The 20047-nt window shown below is 44.9% G+C and overlaps 1 protein-coding gene across 5 annotated transcripts; it reads left to right on the top strand.

The window, feature by feature from the left end:
* The first annotated feature begins 433 nt into the window (after nt 1-433).
* On the top strand, nt 434-18700 carry LOC128196550 (uncharacterized). 5 transcript variants are annotated; one of them, XM_052877884.1, is made up of 4 exons: nt 434-584; nt 700-937; nt 1316-1421; nt 3328-5138. In XM_052877884.1, the coding sequence occupies exon 4, from the start codon at nt 3822-3824 to the stop codon at nt 5121-5123; it is 1302 nt and encodes a 433-aa protein (XP_052733844.1). In that variant the 5' UTR covers nt 434-584; nt 700-937; nt 1316-1421; nt 3328-3821; the 3' UTR covers nt 5124-5138. The 5 variants fall into 5 exon arrangements, 1 of the variants encoding a protein (XP_052733844.1); XR_008248982.1 differs by lacking the exon at nt 3328-5138 and adding an exon at nt 17825-18700 and having other exon boundaries at nt 435-584; XR_008248980.1 differs by lacking the exon at nt 3328-5138 and adding an exon at nt 17044-17411 and having other exon boundaries at nt 436-584.
* Nucleotides 18701-20047: the final 1347 nt, after the last annotated feature.

The following is a 20047-nucleotide window of genomic DNA, read 5'->3' on the forward strand; positions in this document are numbered from 1 at the left end:
ATTTAAAATTAAAACATAATTTTTTATAATAGTTTAAGAAAAAGTATATATTTAATCTATTTCTAAATATGCATACTAGATTGATTTTTCATAAACTCCAAACCATTATTGGTATATAGTCACCTTAAAATTGTAAACAATTTTAAACTTAAATATGTATATATCATCAACTACATTTATTATTATTTTTAGAACATATAGATGAAATTTGGATTGTCCATAAAATATTTTCTCAAACCCAAATTAAGAATATAAAAGGTGTGGCAAAGAGGTGAAATATGTGGTTAAGATAATATCTAAAAGAGAAAGAAAGAAAAAAAGGTAAGAAAATTCATGTCAACATCCAATTGCAATGAACATGAACAGTGAAAGAAGGATTAAAGACCATACGTGTCACTTTCAACTATAACTTTCTATGAGTGCATAGAAAAGCTGAATTTGTAGCCGTAATGAGAGAAAAACAATGGAAGAAAGCAAAGGAAGAGTGTGTGTAACAGGAGGAACAGGTTTCATCGGTTCATGGATTATCAAGACCCTCCTTCAAGACGGTTACTCTGTTAACACCACTGTTAGACACAATCCAGGTAATAATACAAAAGCTACTGTAAGGACCTAGTATTTTATTTTTATTTTTAATATTATTTTAGAAGGGGTGGGGAGAAGTAATTAGGAAGTCACGGGTTTTGTTTTTTTTGGAAGTGGGGAGCAAAGAACACCCGTGAATTCCCTCTTGTGTTTGGCACCATGCAAGCTTGGAAGATAAAAGGAGTTGAAGGGTTCTGCACTGGGAGAGTTTCTGCACTGGAAGGGGAAGAATCCTTGCTACCTTGCTGCCATTTTTGTGAGAGAAAGAGAAGTTCAAAGCTTGGTGGAATTACTTGGAGCTGCAAGTTTTGGAAGAGTTAGACTCAAAATTCACAAAGGAAGTCTTCAAGAGGTAAGGGGAATTAGATTTTTCGTTTTGGTTAGTTCATTTTGCTGTTTTTGGTAGAAATCTAAAAGCTTTAGAGTTAAAAATGGAGGTTTTCTGGTTTTCTGGAAAATCTGTGATTCTGCAGAATCTGCAGAATCGCGTTCGTCCAATTTGGTTTCAAATTGGACGTTCGTCCAAAACTTGACAAATTGAACGTTCGTCCACGTTGTTTTGAACGCTCGTCTTTTTCTCTGTCGAGCGTTCGTTTCTGAACGTTCGTTCGTCTTAGTACCGAGCGCTCGTCCAAACAGTGTTGTCGAGCGTTCGTCCTTAAGTTACATGTTAAGCGTTCGTTCTTAAATATTCTGAACGTTCGTCCTAACAGTATATGACCTAATATAGGTGGGTTTCTGAGCGTTCGTTCATATATAGTGGATTAACGAGCGTTGGTTATAAGGATTTGAGTAGAGAGCGTCTGTGTGCGCCTGTAAACGTTCGTTCATTCCAGGTAAGGGAAGCTTATTTAATTTAACTGGTTTGATGTATGCTGTGTGAACGTTCGTTATTTGGCTGCATGAAAGTAATGCATGATGTATGAAATGATTTGCATGAACGTTCGTTATTTTGATTATATGAAGCTGTTATGTTTGATTTATGATTGAACGTTCATTTTTATGGAATGAGAATGATATATGACTGAGAGTGGTGTCTGGTAATCGTTTACAGCACCCCTGTAAACGATTACCCGAGAGAATTAGCCAATATGTACCGAAAGTCCAACACAGGTACTCAGTCAGATGAACAGGGGTCACCATTTGAAAAAAAATGAGTTTTAGGCACTTCTGCACCTTCCCTGAAACGCTGTACGTTCGTTCTGGACGGTCTGACCGTTCGGTTTTCCTTAGGAAAATGTTTGGTATGTTGATTCTGTCATTTGACACTCTCTGGTTGAGTACGAACGTCCTCACTGTTTGAGCGTTCGGTTTAGTTCTGTTGAATCTCGTACGTTTGATAAATTCTTTCTTTTTGTACTTGTATATGTATATGTAACAGTGCATCTTCCCGTTCGTATTACTTCTCCAAAAAAATTCTCTTCGTTTATTTTCAAGATTTTCAATCTGAGTTATTGAACGTTCGGTCTTACACCAGACGTTCGCTCAGAATAGCGTTCGGTCTTACACCGGACGATCGTACTGGAAGGCGTTCGGTCTTACACTGAACGTACGCTCAAAGTGGCGTTCGGTTTCATACCGAACGTTCGTCCAAATAGTGCTCGGCCTCGAGCGTTCGTCCAAATAGTGCTCGGCCTCGAGCGTTCGTCCAAATAGTGCTCGGCCTCGAGCGTTCGTCCAAATAGTGCTCGGCCTCGAGCGTTCGTCCAAATAGTGCTCGGCCTCGAGCGTTCGTCCGAATAGTGCTCGGTATGAGCGTTCGTCCTAATAGTGCTCGGTCTCCAACTGAGCGTTCGTCCGAATAGTGCTCGGTATGAGCGTTCGTCCTAATAGTGCTCGGTCTCCAACTGAGCGTTCGTCCGAATAGTGCTCGGTATGATTTTGAGCGCTCGTTCTCTTTTCCCAGCAAATAGCGTTCGTCCAATGAACAGTACCATGTTTGGCCATTTCCTGAACGCAGCTGTTTCTCTGCCGTTCGTACTTAATACGAACGAGTGTTCTATTGGTCTCGTTCACTGCGTTCGTTCTCGGTCTCCTTGGGTTGTGACGTTCGGTACAAGATATTAATGAACAGTACATGATGAATAGTAAATGATGATGAATAGTAAATGATGAAGAGATGAATGGAAATGTTGTGACTTTTGAAAGAACGTTCCCTTTTAATGGCTTCTTTATGAATATATGATCAAAAGTGAATGATGAACTATATATGAGATGAAATGGAAGTATGAATGATTGAAAGAGCGTTCCGGGGAGGAACGACTCAGAATTTGATTATCGAGATTTGTAAAGTATGACTGTGGGAAGTTAATGCTGGTTGTTCGATCCTGATGTTCCGTGAGTGCTTGTCCTCAAGTAGAGGGCGCACGTCATGTGTGGGAACGGCAGGAGGTCGTCGTCCTTAGAGGTACTTTGGACAGGACGTACTAACCTCGGGTGGCAGCTGATGAGGATGCCAGTTACCACACCACCCGGGTGCGTGAACGCCTGTAACTACGCAGATTTCATACAGTCCGGACAGTCAGTCGTGTTGAGTTTTATTTAGTGAGTACGTTTAAGTGGGTTGTTATGTAATGAATGTGTATGTTGAAATATGCATGTATGATGAATTGTTTACTTGAAATTCTATGTTGATGCATGAGTTAAATTATATAAGCTTACCCTTTCGTTTTCCTTGTGTTGTCCATTGTATTTGTACGTCCGTCTTGTCATTGCAATGATCATCCGTGTGGATGTGAGCAGAGGGAGACGAGCGTTTGGAAGATGCGTTAAGCGAAGAGAACCTGGTTGATGCCGAAGTGAAGATCGAGCAGTGAGACCGCTCGACCAGCATTGTATTTTGTTGAACTGAGTGGTCGTTCGACCATCTCTTGTTTTCTTTTAAGATTATTTCGACCGTTCGGTAATTGTTCTGTGTAAACCGTTCGGTCAGGTTTTTTATTTGTGCGTTCGACTTCAGATTGTGATTTGTGTTGTAAGGGGTACGGCTTGGTTTTTGTTTTTAGTGAAAAACTGTACTGAATTATTATTAAATGTGATTTTTCTGAATCTATAGTGCTGACTGTATTTTTGGGATGTCACATTAGTGGTATCAGAGCAGTTTTGTTCTTTTAAGGACACTGTAGGTTATGAGTACACTGTGTTTTTGCTGTGTGCTTAAATTGCGTTAATAAGTTATTTTCAACTCTTTGAACAGGACTAAAGTTCATTTCTTTTCTCTGTTTCTCAGAGAACCTATGGCATCTAGACTACCTCCTCCTCCTCCACCACAGACCAATGATCATGATGGGCCCAACAACAACACCAGGCTATTGGAATCAGTGATCGAGAAGCTACAAGAGCAGAATGCTGTTCTGATGCAGCAAAACGCGGCTAATTCACAAAATCTTGAAGCTGCTCGCACCAATTCTGAAATGACTCAGAGGCAGCTGATGGAGATTCTTGCAGCTACTAGGGGTACGCCGGGGGCATCTGCTTCAAATACTACTCATCAGGCTGAGTGGACTTTGGAGGGCTTCTTGCAGCACCGCCCTGCAAAGTTTGATGGGAAATGCCTTCCTGACGGAGCTGATCAGTGGATACGAGACATGGAGCAGATCTATGATGCCAAGGATTGTCCAAACGATCGAAGACTGGCATTCACTGAATATTTGTTGACTGGAGAGGCCAGTCATTGGTGGACGACTGCGAAGATGATACTAGCAGAATCTCACAGCCCTATTTCCTGGAAAGTCTTCAAGGAAAAGTTTTATGAGGAGTATTTCCCGGATAGTGTTCGCTTCAGCAAAGAGGTGGAATTTCTCCAGTTGGTACAAGGTAATATGTCTGTTTCGGAGTACACCAACAGGTTCAAACACCTGGTTCGCTTTAATACCCTTGCCACCAGTGAAGAGTGGCAGTGCAGGAAATTTGAAAATGGACTGAGAAGTGACCTTAAGGTGTTGATATCCAGCCTCTGCATTAAGTCCTTTCCTGTGATGATTGAGAGAGCAAAAGTGTTAGAGAAAAATGTGGCTGAAGCAGAACGACTGAAGAAGCAGAAACCACCAACTAGAGGGCCGATCATGTCCAGACCGAATATGAATCGGAACAGGTTGCCGTATGCTCGTCCAGCACAACCATCAAATTCTCAGGCTATGGTTGTTGCCGGACAGTCCGGACAGCAGGGATCAGTCAGGTGTTACCAGTGTGGAGGACCACACTACCGGTCGTCATGCCCTCAGTTATTGGGAGTGAAGTCCTGCAACCGTTGTGGAAGAAATGGTCACATAGAACGCGACTGTAATATGGGTGGACGAGCGGCGATGAGACCGCCAAATGCTGGGAGAATGCAGCAAGGAAGGGGTGGACGAGCTCAGGCTGTCGGTCGAGTTTATGCGATCACGGGCGCGGAAGCCGCCAGTTCAGGTACGCTCGTCACTGGTACTTGTTTATTACATGGAATGCCTGTTTGTGTGTTGTATGATTCGGGGGCAACACACTCCTTCATTTCGAAGGCGTGTGTTGAGAAATTGGGATTAGCCGAACGTGAGATGTAGTTCGACTTGGTAGTATCAACCCCAGCGGCTGGTGAGGTTAGGACGTCTACTGTATGTATCAAATGTCCTATAGAGGTTGAGGGACGTAATTATAAGGTGAACCTCATCTGCCTACCCCTAAAGGATTTGGAAGTGATCCTAGGAATGGATTGGCTGGCTACCAACCGCATTCTCATAGATTGTGGTGCAAAGGAATTGGTGTTTCCGGACGAGTATGAAGTGGATCTATCTGTGACGCTCGGTCAACTGAAAGAACACATCGTGGATGGCGCCAGTTGCTTTCTGATCATGACGCATTCGGACGAACGACTTGAAGGTTTGACTCATGGGCGATCGTCCAGTAAACTGAATGGAGGACGATCAGTCGTGGATGAATTCCCTGACGTATTTCCTGACGAAGTTCCCGGATTACCTCCTCCACGCGAGGTGGAATTTACTATCGACCTAGTATCAAATGCTGGACCTATCTCTATTGCGCCCTATCGGATGTCGCCAGCAGAGTTAGCTGAACTCAAGGAGCAGATTGAAGAATTAATGGATAAGCAATTTATCAGACCAAGCGCATCACCTTGGGGAGCTCCAGTACTCTTAGTGAAGAAGAAAGATGGCAGTTCTCGTCTCTGCATTGATTACAGGCAGTTAAACAAGCTGACTATCAAGAACAAGTATCCTTTGCCTCGGATAGACGACCTACTGGATCAATTACATGGCGCGACCATATTTTCAAAGATTGATTTACGGTCGGGATACCATCAGATTCGGGTGAAGGAAGAAGACATTCAGAAGACGGCCTTCCGATCTCGTTATGGACACTACGAGTATGTAGTGATGCCATTCGGTGTGACCCCAGCAATATTTATGGACTACATGAATCGTATATTCAGGCCGTATCTAGACAAGTTTGTGGTGGTATTCATTGATGATATTTTGGTCTACTCCAAGAGCTATGAAGAACATGAAGATCATTTGAGGACTGTTCTGGGCGTACTAAGAGAAAAGGAGTTGTACGCCAAATTCTCTAAATGTGAATTTTGGATGAAGGAAGTGCCATTCTTGGGACACGTGGTTTCAGCCGGAGGAATATCAGTGGATCCGGCAAAAGTAAGAGCAGTATTGGAGTGGGAGAGTCCACGTTCGGTAACTGAAGTTCGTAGCTTTGTGGGACTCGCGGGCTACTATAGACGGTTCATTGAAGGGTTTTCCAAGATAGTAGCTCCGTTGACTCAGCTGACCAGAAAGGATCAACCGTTCGCTTGGACCGATCGGTGTGAAGAAAGTTTCCAGGAACTGAAGAATAAGTTAACGAGCGCCCCGGTATTGGTAATTCCTGACGCGGCTAAACCATTCGTGGTGTATTGTGACGCGTCTCATCAGGGTTTGGGTTGTGTACTCATGCAAGAAAAGAGGGTGGTCGCGTACGCTTCTCGGCAATTGAAGGTTCACGAGAAGAATTATCCAACTCACGACTTGGAATTAGCAGCAGTCGTCTTTGCTTTGAAAATCTGGAGACACTACTTGTATGGATCGACATTCCAAGTGTTCAGTGATCACAAGAGTCTCAAGTATCTGTTTGATCAGAAGGAGCTGAATATGAGACAGAGACGTTGGCTAGAGTTCTTGAAGGACTACGACTTTGAACTACTCTACCATCCGGGAAAAGCAAATGTGGTAGCAGATGCCTTAAGCAGAAAGGTGATTCACGTCTCCTCTATGATGGTCCGGGAGTTGAGTTTGGTAGAAAGTTTTAGAGATCTAAGGTTATAGTTTGACTTGGAACTGAATGTGATTAAATGCTGTACTCTTAGAATCTCCAGTGATGTATACGACCGGATCAGAGAGAAGCAGCGAGAAGATGAAGAGTTGGTGAAGATATTGAACGCACTCGGTACAGATCAGGCCAAGGAGTTCAACACTGGAACTGATGGTCTTCTACGCTACATGGATAGAACGTGCATTCCGAATGATGGCGAGTTGAAAAGAATCATTCTGGAGGAAGGACATCACAGCCGCCTTAGCATACACCCTGGTATGACTAAGATGTATCAAGACCTCAGGAGCTCATTCTGGTGGCCGGGAATGAAAAGTGATGTCGCACGTTTTGTGGCATCTTGTTTAACGTGCCAACGAGCCAAGGCTGAACATCAGAGGCCTGGTGGTCTACTTCAGCAGTTAGAGATTCCAGAATGGAAGTGGGACAGCATTGCGATGGATTTCGTAACTCATTTACCTCGCACGGTCAGGAATCATGATTCTGTATGGGTAATTGTGGATCGACTGACGAAGAGTGCTCATTTCCTAGCAGTCAATCTGAAGATGTCAATGACAAACCTGGCTAAGCTTTATATCAAAGAAATTGTTCGTCTACATGGAGTCCCGTCTAGCATTGTTTCAGACCGAGACACACGGTTTACTTCTCGGTTTTGGCAATCATTACAAAGTGAGCTCGGTAGCAAGCTCCACATGAGTTCGGCTTATCATCCTCAGACAGACGGCCAGTCCGAGAGAACCATTCAGACGCTTGAAGACTTATTGAGGACGTGTGTCCTAGATCACATGGGCGTCTGGGATGAAGTCTTGCCTTTAGTAGAGTTCACATACAACAACAGTTTTCAAGCTAGTATAGGAATGGCTCCTTTCGAGGCTCTGTACGGGAGAAGATGCCGAACGCCCTTGTGTTGGTTTCAGGAAGGGGAAAAGGTGTTAACAGGACCAGAGCTCATTCAGCAGACGACTGAGAAGGTGAAGTTAATTCAAGAGAGGCTGAAGACGTCCAGGAGTCGACAGAAATCCTACGCTGACAAGAGGAGAAGACCCTTGGAGTTCGATGCAGAAGATCATGTTTTCCTTAGATTGCATCCGACCACTGGAGTTGGGAGAGCTATTCGACCCAAAAAGTTGTCTCCCAAGTTCATCGGACCCTATCAGATCTTGAGGAAGATTGGACCAGTTGCTTACGAGTTGTCTTTGCCGCCTCAGTTATCAAACTTGCATCCAGTCTTTCACGTTTCTCAACTCCGAAAATATGTATCCGACCCTTCTCACGTATTGGAGTTAGAAGATATTCGTCTTCGTCAAGACCGTACATTAGAAATGCAGCCGGTACGCATTGAAGATAGCAACACCAAGTACTACAAGAGGAAAGCAATCAGATTGGTGAAAGTCGTCTGGGACGAGAAGACGGGCGACTCTACTTGGGAAGTGGAAGATGCTATGAAAGATTTATATCCCCATCTGTTCGAGACTCCGTCCTAATTTTCGAGGACGAAAATTTTTGTTGTTGGGGAGAATGTAAGGACCTAGTATTTTATTTTTATTTTTAATATTATTTTAGAAGGGGTGGGGAGAAGCAATTAGGAAGTCACGGGTTTTGTTTTTTTTGGAAGTGGGGAGCAAAGAACACCCGTGAATTCCCTCTTGTGTTTGGCACCATGCAAGCTTGGAAGATAAAAGGAGTTGAAGGGTTCTGCACTGGGAGAGTTTCTGCACTGGAAGGGGAAGAATCCTTGCTACCTTGCTGCCATTTTTGTGAGAGAAAGAGAAGTTCAAAGCTTGGTGGAATTACTTGGAGCTGCAAGTTTTGGAAGAGTTAGACTCAAAATTCACAAAGGAAGTCTTCAAGAGGTAAGGGGAATTAGATTTTTCGTTTTGGTTAGTTCATTTTGCTGTTTTTGGTAGAAATCTAAAAGCTTTAGAGTTAAAAATGGAGGTTTTCTGGTTTTCTGGAAAATCTGTGATTCTGCAGAATCTGCAGAATCGCGTTCGTCCAATTTGGTTTCAAATTGGACGTTCGTCCAAAACTTGACAAATTGAACGTTCGTCCACGTTGTTTTGAACGCTCGTCTTTTTCTCTGTCGAGCGTTCGTTTCTGAACATTCGTTCGTCTTAGTACCGAGCGCTCGTCCAAACAGTGTTGTCGAGCGTTCGTCCTTAAGTTACATGTTAAGCGTTCTTTCTTAAATATTCTGAACGTTCGTCCTAACAGTATATGACCTAATATAGGTGGGTTTCTGAGCGTTCGTTCATATATAGTGGATTAACGAGCGTTGGTGATAAGGATTTCAGTAGGGAAAATGATACTCAGACAACGTTTTTTGACAACATTTTGACACAAGACACGTGTCAGCGTTTGAGTGGTTGAGGGTTTTGCATGAAAAAGCTGCTGCGTTCTGAGAAAGTCAGATGAAACCTGCTGCAACGCTGACGTGGCACGGGCAGGGGCAGATGGGTTGTGCGTTTCAAAAATTGAAATGAAAAGGGAGCGGTCAGGGGTTTTTGTTTGGCGTTTGAAATTTGAATTTCATTTTTGAACAATTTTAGAGAGAAGTGAAGGTTGAGAGAGAGAGTGAGAGCCCGAGAGAGTTGGAGAAAGGGAGTTCGAGAGAGAGAGGTCCGACGGATTGCTTGCCGGAGTGCCGCCGGACAACGTTGAAGGCCGTGTCGGAGCTATTCAACCCCTCCAGCCGGTTCCGATTCACGGTCGCCGCAGCTCCGACGTTGGCGAACGAACCGAAGACGGCGTCGTCTTCCCTCCGGCCCAGCGAACTAGGGGCGCGTTCTGAGTCTCGCTTCGTCCCACCTGCTTCCCTCCCTGTGCCGGACCTTTGCATTCACCGCCGGAGCATCGCCGGAGTGCCGCCGGAGTGTCGACTGTTCGGTGGACGAAAAAGAGGGGTTTAGGTTTAGGTTTAATTTTCTTTCCCATTTGGGGAGGTTTAGGGTTTGGTTTCTTTTTTAATTTTCATGTATTGAACTGAGTCTCTTTGAAATTTTCTAGTTGAATCTGTTTCTCCACTCAAGTTTCTTATTGATTTTACGCTTTAACTGTTCATTGTACTGCAAGTTTTACTGTTCATCATCTCTTTCACGCTGCCATGGTAGGATTTTATTGTTCATGCTTGCTTTCAGTCGCTGGTTCCATTCAAGTTTGTGTTTCTGGGTTTGCGTTTTATGGTTAAGTTTAATTTGTGCATGAACGTAAGGTCATACTACGCGTTTTATGGTTCCATTCAAACTTTGATGTTTCAGCCTAAGCGTTCGGTTTTGGTGTTTTAGACTGAGCACGGTGGCAACAACTTGGCGGTTTGGGTGGAAGGTTTCCGAGGAAGATGATGACGGTGTTGGACTGGTCACGGTGGAGAGTTACAGTGGTGCAATGGTGATGAAGGAGCTAGACGGTAGTATTGAGGATGGCAATGGTGGCTGAGGGGGCTTGGGATGATGACGGCTGTGACTCAAAGATGGGTTCCTGGTGGTCCCGTGGAGGTGCAACCTGGTGGCTGATGAGTGAAGTGGTCACGGTATTTGGCGGGGGTCAGAGGTGGTGATTGAAGGATTATGCCGTGAAAATGGATAATGATGTTGGTGGTGGAGTTCGGTTTGAATATGCCCACGTGACCTTGCTGGAGATTCCGTTTCATACCGAACGCTCACAATCAGTAACACAGAACCAAGAGCGAGCGTTAAAAGCATATGCAAGACCATACATGACGAACGTTCGTCCTTATGCGCAACACCATACATGACGAACGTTCGTCCTTATGCGCAACACCATACATGACGAACGATATCATAAAGAGACCGAACGCTCAATTACACAACCAAGACCAAACGTCCAGATGAAGAGCGAACGTTCATTAAAACAAAATAACCGAACGCTCTCAGTTAATGAAGAACGAATGATAAACCTGCATGGCCGAACGGTAGAACGCTTAAGACTTAAACAAAAAATAAGACCGAACGGTGACCATGGACGCCCGCCAAACTCAGAACAAAGCCATAACAAGAACGAACGCATTGTGTAAACATGTAATCATTTAGATAGCCTGATGAGACTCTATGTCATGCGACTTGTTTTGATTCACTGTATCTTTACTGTGTGGACGCTCGTCCAGAGAGCGAAGATCGCTCGCCCAGCTAGCGGAGAACGCTCGCACAGACGCTTGTCGCCCAGAGGGGACGCTCATCCAGCGCGCAGCGGACGCTCGTCAAGCGCGCAGAGGAGGCTCGTCCAGCAAGTGGACGCTCGTCCAGTAAGTGGACGCTCGTCCAGAGAGAGGAGATCGCTCGCCCAGCTAGCGGAGAACGCTGGCCGAGCCCGAGGACGCTCGTCCAGACGCTTGTCGCCCAGAGGGGACGCTCGTCCAGCGCGCAGAGAGGAGGCTCGTCCAGCGCGCAGAGGACGCTCGTCCTATCAACCATTTACAGCAGATATGTGGTGTGCTACGACTGTCTTAATTTTTGTGATTGGAATTGTTATATGAATTCTTGAACACCGAGTCAATAGTGACTTTCGTGGTCCTCCTAAGAAGCAAATTGTAATTATTATGTTAATGTACGCTTTTGTAGCGTCATATGATAACCTTTTACGGCCAGTTTATTGAATTTGGTGCAGCAATAGGTGCCCCAATGTTCATCTTTTGTTTAAGATTGTAAATCCATTTAACGAGTTATTGATGATTTGAATTAATGCAGTATAGACTAGGAAGTATTGCGGTTCAGTCATAGATGACACACGAAAAAAAGGGGGGGTTTTTTTTGGATTGTTTTGCAAGGAAAATTAAATTAATTAAAAGTTGAAAGTTAAAAACAATTGACAAAAGACCGAACGATCCAAAGCATAGAACGAAAGGTTGAAGTATAAATTGCACAGAAGTAAAAACCGAGCTGTAATAACATTGAGAGCATGTTATCTCACCCAAGTTGCTCACCTCATAAACATTGTTTTTTTCCTCCATCATGGGGTGCCAAAACATCACTTCCCACCACTAAAACACCAGGACCAGCCTAAGACAAGATCAAAAGTGCCTAAAAGTCACTTCTTTTTCCAATGGTGACCCCTGTTCACCTGACTGAGTACCTGTGTTGGACTTTCTGTACAAAATCCAATTTTCTCTCGGGTAATCGTTTACAGTGTCCTGGTAATCGATTACAGTGTCAAAGAAGGTGTAAACTTGATTTCTAAGGCATAATTTGAAAGGTCTTTGAGTATAGATTCCAACAAAACAAGAATCAACTCATTTGGAGTTCGGTGGAGAAAGATATGAGCAAAAGAACAAGCAAAGGTCAGAGTTGGCAAAAATATATGAAACGCTAACTTGAAACAATAAACTGTACCAACTCAGATGTCCAAAAATTACAAATTAGTAGTCATTGGAAAGATGTTCGAGTCTAGTTTCTAATAAAAAAAGAATCACATCATTTGGAGGTCGGTGTGAAACGTTATCAGTAAAATAGCCAGCAAAGGTCAAAGTTGACAGCATGTTATCTCACCCAAGTTGCTCATCTCATAAACATTGTTTCTTTCCTCCATCATGGGGTGCCAAAACATCACTTTCCTCCATCATTGGGACATAATCACATCACTAACCTCCCTCTCCCACCACTGAAACACATGGAATAGCCTAAGACAAGTGCAAAAGTGCCTAAAAGTCACTTTTTTGTCCAATGGTGACCTGTGTTCACCTGACTGAGTACCTGTGTTGGAGTTTCTGTACAAATTGGCAATTCCTCTCGGGTAATCGTTTACAGGGGTCCTGTAAACGATTACCAGCCCATTTTTTCAGCAGTCTCACTCATTCCTTGCAAAGCTTGCTCCTCCAACTCATGAGGGGTCTCCCCACCCTCCTTGGACTCACATCACATCACCACCCACCCTCTCCCACCACTGCAACACCTAGACCAGCCTCAGACAGGTCCAGAAGTGCCTAAAAGTCACTTTTTTGTCCAATGGTGACCTGTGTTCACCTGACTGAGTAGCTGTGTTGGAGTTTCTGTACAAATTGGCAATTCCTCTCGGGTAATCGTTTACAGGGGTCCTGTAAACGATTACCAGCCCCTTTTTTCAGCAGTCTCACTCATTCCTTGCAAAGCTTGCTCCTCCATCTCATGAGGGGTCTCCCCACCCTCCTTGGACTCACATCACATCACCACCCACCCTCTCCCACCACCCATCCTCTCGGGTAATCGTTTACAAGGATGGTGTAAACGATTACCAGACCCTTTTTTCAACACCCTCACTCATCCCTTGCATACCTTGCTCCTCCAACTGATGAGGGGTCACCCCACACTCCTTGGCCTCACATCACATCACCCCCACTCAAATTGTCCTTCAAATAAACTGGTTTTGACATTCGTCACCCATGTTACCCAGAAAGACCACTCAAACACGAACATCTTACAAACAACCCTGCAACTTAGGAGACACAAAAAATGACCACATTCTGAAATCCACAAACCCACAACTCATAATAACAATGGTATTGAATAAATAAAATATGAGACCAATTCAAAACCAAAACTCAAATTTTATTTCATTGAACTAAATCGGATACATTAAACATTGTTTTCTTAATCTATTTACAATGATTACAATTGGTCTCATCTGGACGTTTGGTCTTGGTTGTGTAATTGAGCGTTCGGTCTCTTTATGATATCGTTCGTCATGTATGGTGTTGCGCATAAGGACGAACGTTCGTCATGTATGGTGTTGCGCATAAGGACGAACGTTCGTCATGTATGGTGTTGCGCATAAGGACGAACGTTCGTCATGTATGGTCTTGCATATGCTTTTAACGCTCGCTCTTGGTTCTGTGTTACTGATTGTGAGCGTTCGGTATGAAACGGAATCTCCAGCAAGGTCACGTGGGCATATTCAAACCGAACTCCACCACCAACATCATTATCCATTTTCACGGCATAATCCTTCAATCACCACCTCTGACCCCCGCCAAATACCGTGACCACTTCACTCATCAGCCACCAGGTTGCACCTCCACGGGACCACCAGGAACCCATCTTTGAGTCACAGCCGTCATCATCCCAAGCCCCCTCAGCCACCATTGCCATCCTCAATACTACCGTCTAGCTCCTTCATCACCATTGCACCACTGTAACTCTCCACCGTGACCAGTCCAACACCGTCATCATCTTCCTCGGAAACCTTCCACCCAAACCGCCAAGTTGCTGCCACCGTGCTCAGTCTAAAACACCAAAACCGAACGCTTAGGCTGAAACATCAAAGTTTGAATGGAACCATAAAACGCGTAGTATGACCTTACGTTCATGCACAAATTAAACTTAACCATAAAACGCAAACCCAGAAACACAAACTTGAATGGAACCAGCGACTGAAAGCAAGCATGAACAATAAAATCCTACCATGGCAGCGTGAAAGAGATGATGAACAGTAAAACTTGCAGTACAATGAACAGTTAAAGCGTAAAATCAATAAGAAACTTGAGTGGAGAAACAGATTCAACTAGAAAATTTCAAAGAGACTCAGTTCAATACATGAAAATTAAAAAAGAAACCAAACCCTAAACCTCCCCAAATGGGAAAGAAACCTAAACCTAAACCTAAAGCCCTCTTTTTCGTTCACCGAACAGTCGACACTCCGGCGGCACTCCGGCGATGCTCCGGCGGTGAATGCAAAGGTCCGGCACAGGGAGGGAAGCAGGTGGGACGAAGCGAGACTCAGAATGCGCCCCTAGTTCGCTGGGCCGGAGGGAAGACGACGCCGTCTTCGGTTCGTTCGCCAACGTCGGAGCTGCGGCGACCGTGAATCGGAACTGGCTGGAGGGGTTGAATAGCTCCGACACGGCCTTCAACGTTGTCCGGCGGCACTCCGGCAAGCAATCCGTCGGACCTCTCTCTCTCGAACTCCCTTTCTCCAACTCTCTCGGGCTCTCACTCTCTCTCTCAACCTTCACTTCTCTCTAAAATTGTTCAAAAATGAAATTCAAATTTCAAACGCCAAACAAAAACCCCTGACCGCTCCCTTTTCATTTCAATTTTTGAAACGCACAACCCATCTGCCCCTGCCCGTGCCACGTCAGCGTTGCAGCAGGTTTCATCTGACTTTCTCAGAACGCAGCAGCTTTTTCATGCAAAACCCTCAACCACTCAAACGCTGACACGTGTCCTGTGTCGAAATGTTGTCAAAAAACGTTGTCTGAGTATCATTTTCCTTTGAGTAGAGAGCGTCTGTGTGCGCCTGTAAACGTTCGTTCATTCCAGGTAAGGGAAGCTTATTTAATTTAACTGGTTTGATGTATGCTGTGTGAACGTTCGTTATTTGGCTGCATGAAAGTAATGCATGATGTATGAAATGATTTGCATGAACGTTCGTTATTTTGATTATATGAAGCTGTTATGTTTGATTTATGATTGAACGTTCGTTTTTATGGAATGAGAATGATATATGACTGAGAGTGGTGTCTGGTAATCGTTTACAGCACCCCTGTAAACGATTACCCGAGAGAATTAGCCAATATGTACCGAAAGTCCAACACAGGTACTCAGTCAGATGAACAGGGGTCACCATTTGAAAAAAAATGAGTTTTAGGCACTTCTGCACCTTCCCTGAAACGCTGTACGTTCGTTCTGGACGGTCTGACCGTTCGGTTTTCCTTAGGAAAATGTTTGGTATGTTGATTCTGTCATTTGACACTCTCTGGTTGAGTACGAACGTCCTCACTGTTTGAGCGTTCGGTTTAGTTCTGTTGAATCTCGTACGTTTGATAAATTCTTTCTTTTTGTACTTGTATATGTATATGTAACAGTGCATCTTCCCGTTCGTATTACTTCTCCAAAAAAATTCTCTTCGTTTATTTTCAAGATTTTCAATCTGAGTTATTGAACGTTCGGTCTTACACCAGACGTTCGCTCAGAATAGCGTTCGGTCTTACACCGGACGATCGTACTGGAAGGCGTTCGGTCTTACACTGAACGTACGCTCAAAGTGGCGTTCGGTTTCATACCGAACGTTCGTCCAAATAGTGCTCGGCCTCGAGCGTTCGTCCAAATAGTGCTCGGCCTCGAGCGTTCGTCCAAATAGTGCTCGGCCTCGAGCGTTCGTCCAAATAGTGCTCGGCCTCGAGCGTTCGTCCAAATAGTGCTCGGCCTCGAGCGTTCGTCCGAATAGTGCTCGGTATGAGCGTTCGTCCTAATAGTGCTCGGTCTCCAACTGAGCGTTCGTCCGAATAGTGCTCGGTATGAGCGTTCGTCCTAATAGTGCTCGGTCTCCAACTGAGCGTTCGTCCGAATAGTGCTCGGTATGATTTTGAGCGCTCGTTCTCTTTTCCCAGCAAATAGCGTTCGTCCAATGAACAGTACCATGTTTGGCCATTTCCTGAACACAGCTGTTTCTCTGCCGTTCGTACTTAATACGAACGAGTGTTCTATTGGTCTTGTTCACTGCGTTCGTTCTCGGTCTCCTTGGGTTGTGACGTTCGGTACAAGATATTAATGAACAGTACATGATGAATAGTAAATGATGATGAATAGTAAATGATGAAGAGATGAATGGAAATGTTGTGACTTTTGAAAGAACGTTCCCTTTTAATGGCTTCTTTATGAATATATGATCAAAAGTGAATGATGAACTATATATGAGATGAAATGGAAGTATGAATGATTGAAAGAGCGTTCCGGGGAGGAACGACTCAGAATTTGATTATCGAGATTTGTAAAGTATGACTGTGGGAAGTTAATGCTGGCTGTTCGATCCTGATGTTCCGTGAGTGCTTGTCCTCAAGTAGAGGGCGCACGTCATGTGTGGGAACGGCAGGAGGTCGTCGTCCTTAGAGGTACTTTGGACAGGACGTACTAACCTCGGGTGGCAGCTGATGAGGATGCCAGTTACCACACCACCCGGGTGCGTGAACGCCTGTAACTACGCAGATTTCATACAGTCCGGACAGTCAGTCGTGTTGAGTTTTATTTAGTGAGTACGTTTAAGTGGGTTGTTATGTAATGAATGTGTATGTTGAAATATGCATGTATGATGAATTGTTTACTTGAAATTCTATGTTGATGCATGAGTTAAATTATATAAGCTTACCCTTTCGTTTTCCTTGTGTTGTCCATTGTATTTGTACGTCCGTCTTGTCATTGCAATGATCATCCGTGTGGATGTGAGCAGAGGGAGACGAGCGTTTGGAAGATGCGTTAAACGAAGAGAACCTGGTTGATGCCGAAGTGAAGATCGAGCAGTGAGACCGCTCGACCAGCATTGTATTTTGTTGAACTGAGTGGTCGTTCGACCATCTCTTGTTTTCTTTTAAGATTATTTCGACCGTTCGGTAATTGTTCTGTGTAAACCATTCGGTCAGGTTTTTTATTTGTGCGTTCGACTTCAGATTGTGATTCGTGTTGTAAGGGGTACGGCTTGGTTTTTGTTTTTAGTGAAAAACTGTACTGAATTATTATTAAATGTGATTTTTCTGAATCTATAGTGCTGACTGTATTTTTGGGATGTCACAGCTACTCACATGCTAAATTTTTTCCAGAATCACAACAACATTCTCTTTCTCCATCATAAACTTTTTATGTTATAGATTTTCAAATCAAAGTCTACATTGTTCTTAGTTGTTTTCTGAACTTAATTTGACCATATATACTGAATATTCGTATTGATTCCTTGATAACCTTTTGGTGTGACTTACATACTGGATGTTAGAGATCCACATTAATTTGATTAGACATAAAAAGAAGTTTATGATATACAAGTGAATGCAAACATTTGTAGGTAAGGTGGTTATTTTTATTTTGCTTATAAATATAATGACAGGACAAAAGTCTAGGTACGTTCTCTTTATGCTCTAGAGATCCTGAATAATACTTCAGAGCAGTATCCAATTACTCTCTTCTGAGCTTCAGCTCCATAACTCATATCTGACTTGAGTGTCGGAGTATCTTTGCAGGTACCTCCCCCTCCTTTGGTGAATACGAAGGACAACAATTGAAGAAATGCAAGCATCCCAGACATCCAGGAGCAACAGAGACACACAGAAAAATATACACAGAAACATTTTGGCGTCCACCGTGGGGCCGAGTGCCAACCCAAAGAAGCCACAAGAGGAGCCTCGGCCTCAATGAATCACTCGTTCGAATAGAGCTACTCCATCTGCATCGCCACCATGATCCCCATCCGCGATCCGTTGACACCACTGTCACTACCAGATCAAATGACGCCTCCATCGGGTTTCTCTCCTTCTCCCCCCGTGAGTCATTGATGCCAGTTGACATCAACGAAATCACACCCCTTCGCGGGTCAGACTCAGCGCAGAAAACGCCCCCAAATTAGGTCCATCCATCAGCCTCCGTCACACCACCGGACACCACTGTCATAGGGGAACCATTAATTCATCCCCGTCACCTCCAAAACACGATCACAATGATCCTAAGACAGTGATGGAGGCCACCAAACTCATCTTCCATCAGCAATCATGCACCTATGTCGTCATCACCATCTCCATGCCTTCATCGTCACCACTGCGAAGATCAAAACCACAATTCCTAATTTTCCAAATTCCCAGTTACACCAAAAATCGCAGAACAACGGGAACCCTAAATTCCCAAATCGCAACCCAAAACTCAATAGCGCCGCCGCTTTTTCAAATCACTGCATCGCTGTCAACGCCATCTTCACGCCTTCAAAATGGCGAACTCTTCACACAGGAATCGAAACCCCAAGGAACAGAATCGAGATTGAGCAGCGAAAACCCTAAATCCCCAAATTGAGACTAAGAACAGAAAAGCCTCCGCCGCGCCACCAGGCGCTGCTGTCACAGGGGCACCACCGAATCATCCTCCATCGCCGCCTCGGCTCAGACAAGCGCCAACTTCACCAGCGGCAACACCTGCATCTCCAATTGGCGTTGTCTCCAACTATTCCACAGTGTGATTGACTCTAGGGTTTTTTGGGGTAAAGATAGATTTTGCAGAGAGGCGGGAGGAAGACGGTTGTCACCCAGGGTAAACACTTTCGGTGTCTGGTCAAACCCATTCTCCACGTCTTCCGCAACCCTCGCGTAACCCACGCGTCATTCAGTTTTGCCTCCACGTCATCCAACCCAATTTCTATTCCTCAAATACTCCAACGTTCGACCTCGACTTTCGGCTTCGAGGACGCTCGACAATCACAATGTACGAGCGTCCAAACTGTCAGCCTCGCGTACGCCAATGACGTTCGTCCTGGAACGTCCATAGCTCAGCCTCGCGTACGACATTGACGTTCAGCCTGGAGCGTTCGTCTCTCCGCTCAGCATCGACATTCAGTCCCTAGCGCTCGCGCTCGACACTCAACGTGGACGAGCGTTCAAACAAAATACCGTTCATCCTCGCCCTTCGGACATGAACGCTCGACAATGCCTGTGTACGAGCGTTCAACCAGTCAAGGACGTTCGTCTTGGAACGTCCCTACCTCAGCCTCGCGTACGCCAATGACGTTCGTCCTGGAACGTCCCTAGCTCAGCCTCGCGTACGACATTGACGTTCAGCCTGGAGCGTTCGTCTCTCCGCTCAACATCGACATTCAGTCCCTTGCGCTCGACTCGACCGCTCGACAACTCATGTGTACGAGCGTCCAAACAGCCGGACGTTCAACCTCGACTTTCGGAACCGAACGCTCGACAATCAATACGTGGACGAGCGCTCGTCCATCCGTTTCAACGAGTGCTCGTCAATCCATTGCAACGAGCGCTCGTCCATCCATTTTCAACGAGCGCTCATCCATCCATTTCAACGAGCGCTCGTCCATCCACTTCAACGAGCGCTCCTCAATCCATCTCAACGAGCGCTCAAACACTGCTCGACACTCCACTTGGTTTAGGCCGCTCGGCAAGCAATGGGACGAACGTACAAACCATCCACGACGTTCGTCGACTCGGTCATTAACGTTCGTCCTCTCGAATAAATAACGTTCGTCCAATCGACGTTTCAGCATTCGTTCTGACGCCCGTTTCGGCATCAAGAGTTCGGCATTCTCTCAACACGAGCACGTCAACGTTCGAACGTCACTGTCGTGCGTGCAAGCAATCCTCACGCTCAAGGGACGAACGTGAAAACGGTGCACGACGTTCGCCCACTCGATCACCAGCGACGTTCGTCCACTCTGTTCTCAATGATCAGCCATCCGGAGTCAG

This window comes from Vigna angularis, chromosome 5, assembly GCF_016808095.1.
Source record: "Vigna angularis cultivar LongXiaoDou No.4 chromosome 5, ASM1680809v1, whole genome shotgun sequence".
In the NCBI taxonomy this organism is placed as follows: Eukaryota; Viridiplantae; Streptophyta; class Magnoliopsida; order Fabales; family Fabaceae; genus Vigna; species Vigna angularis.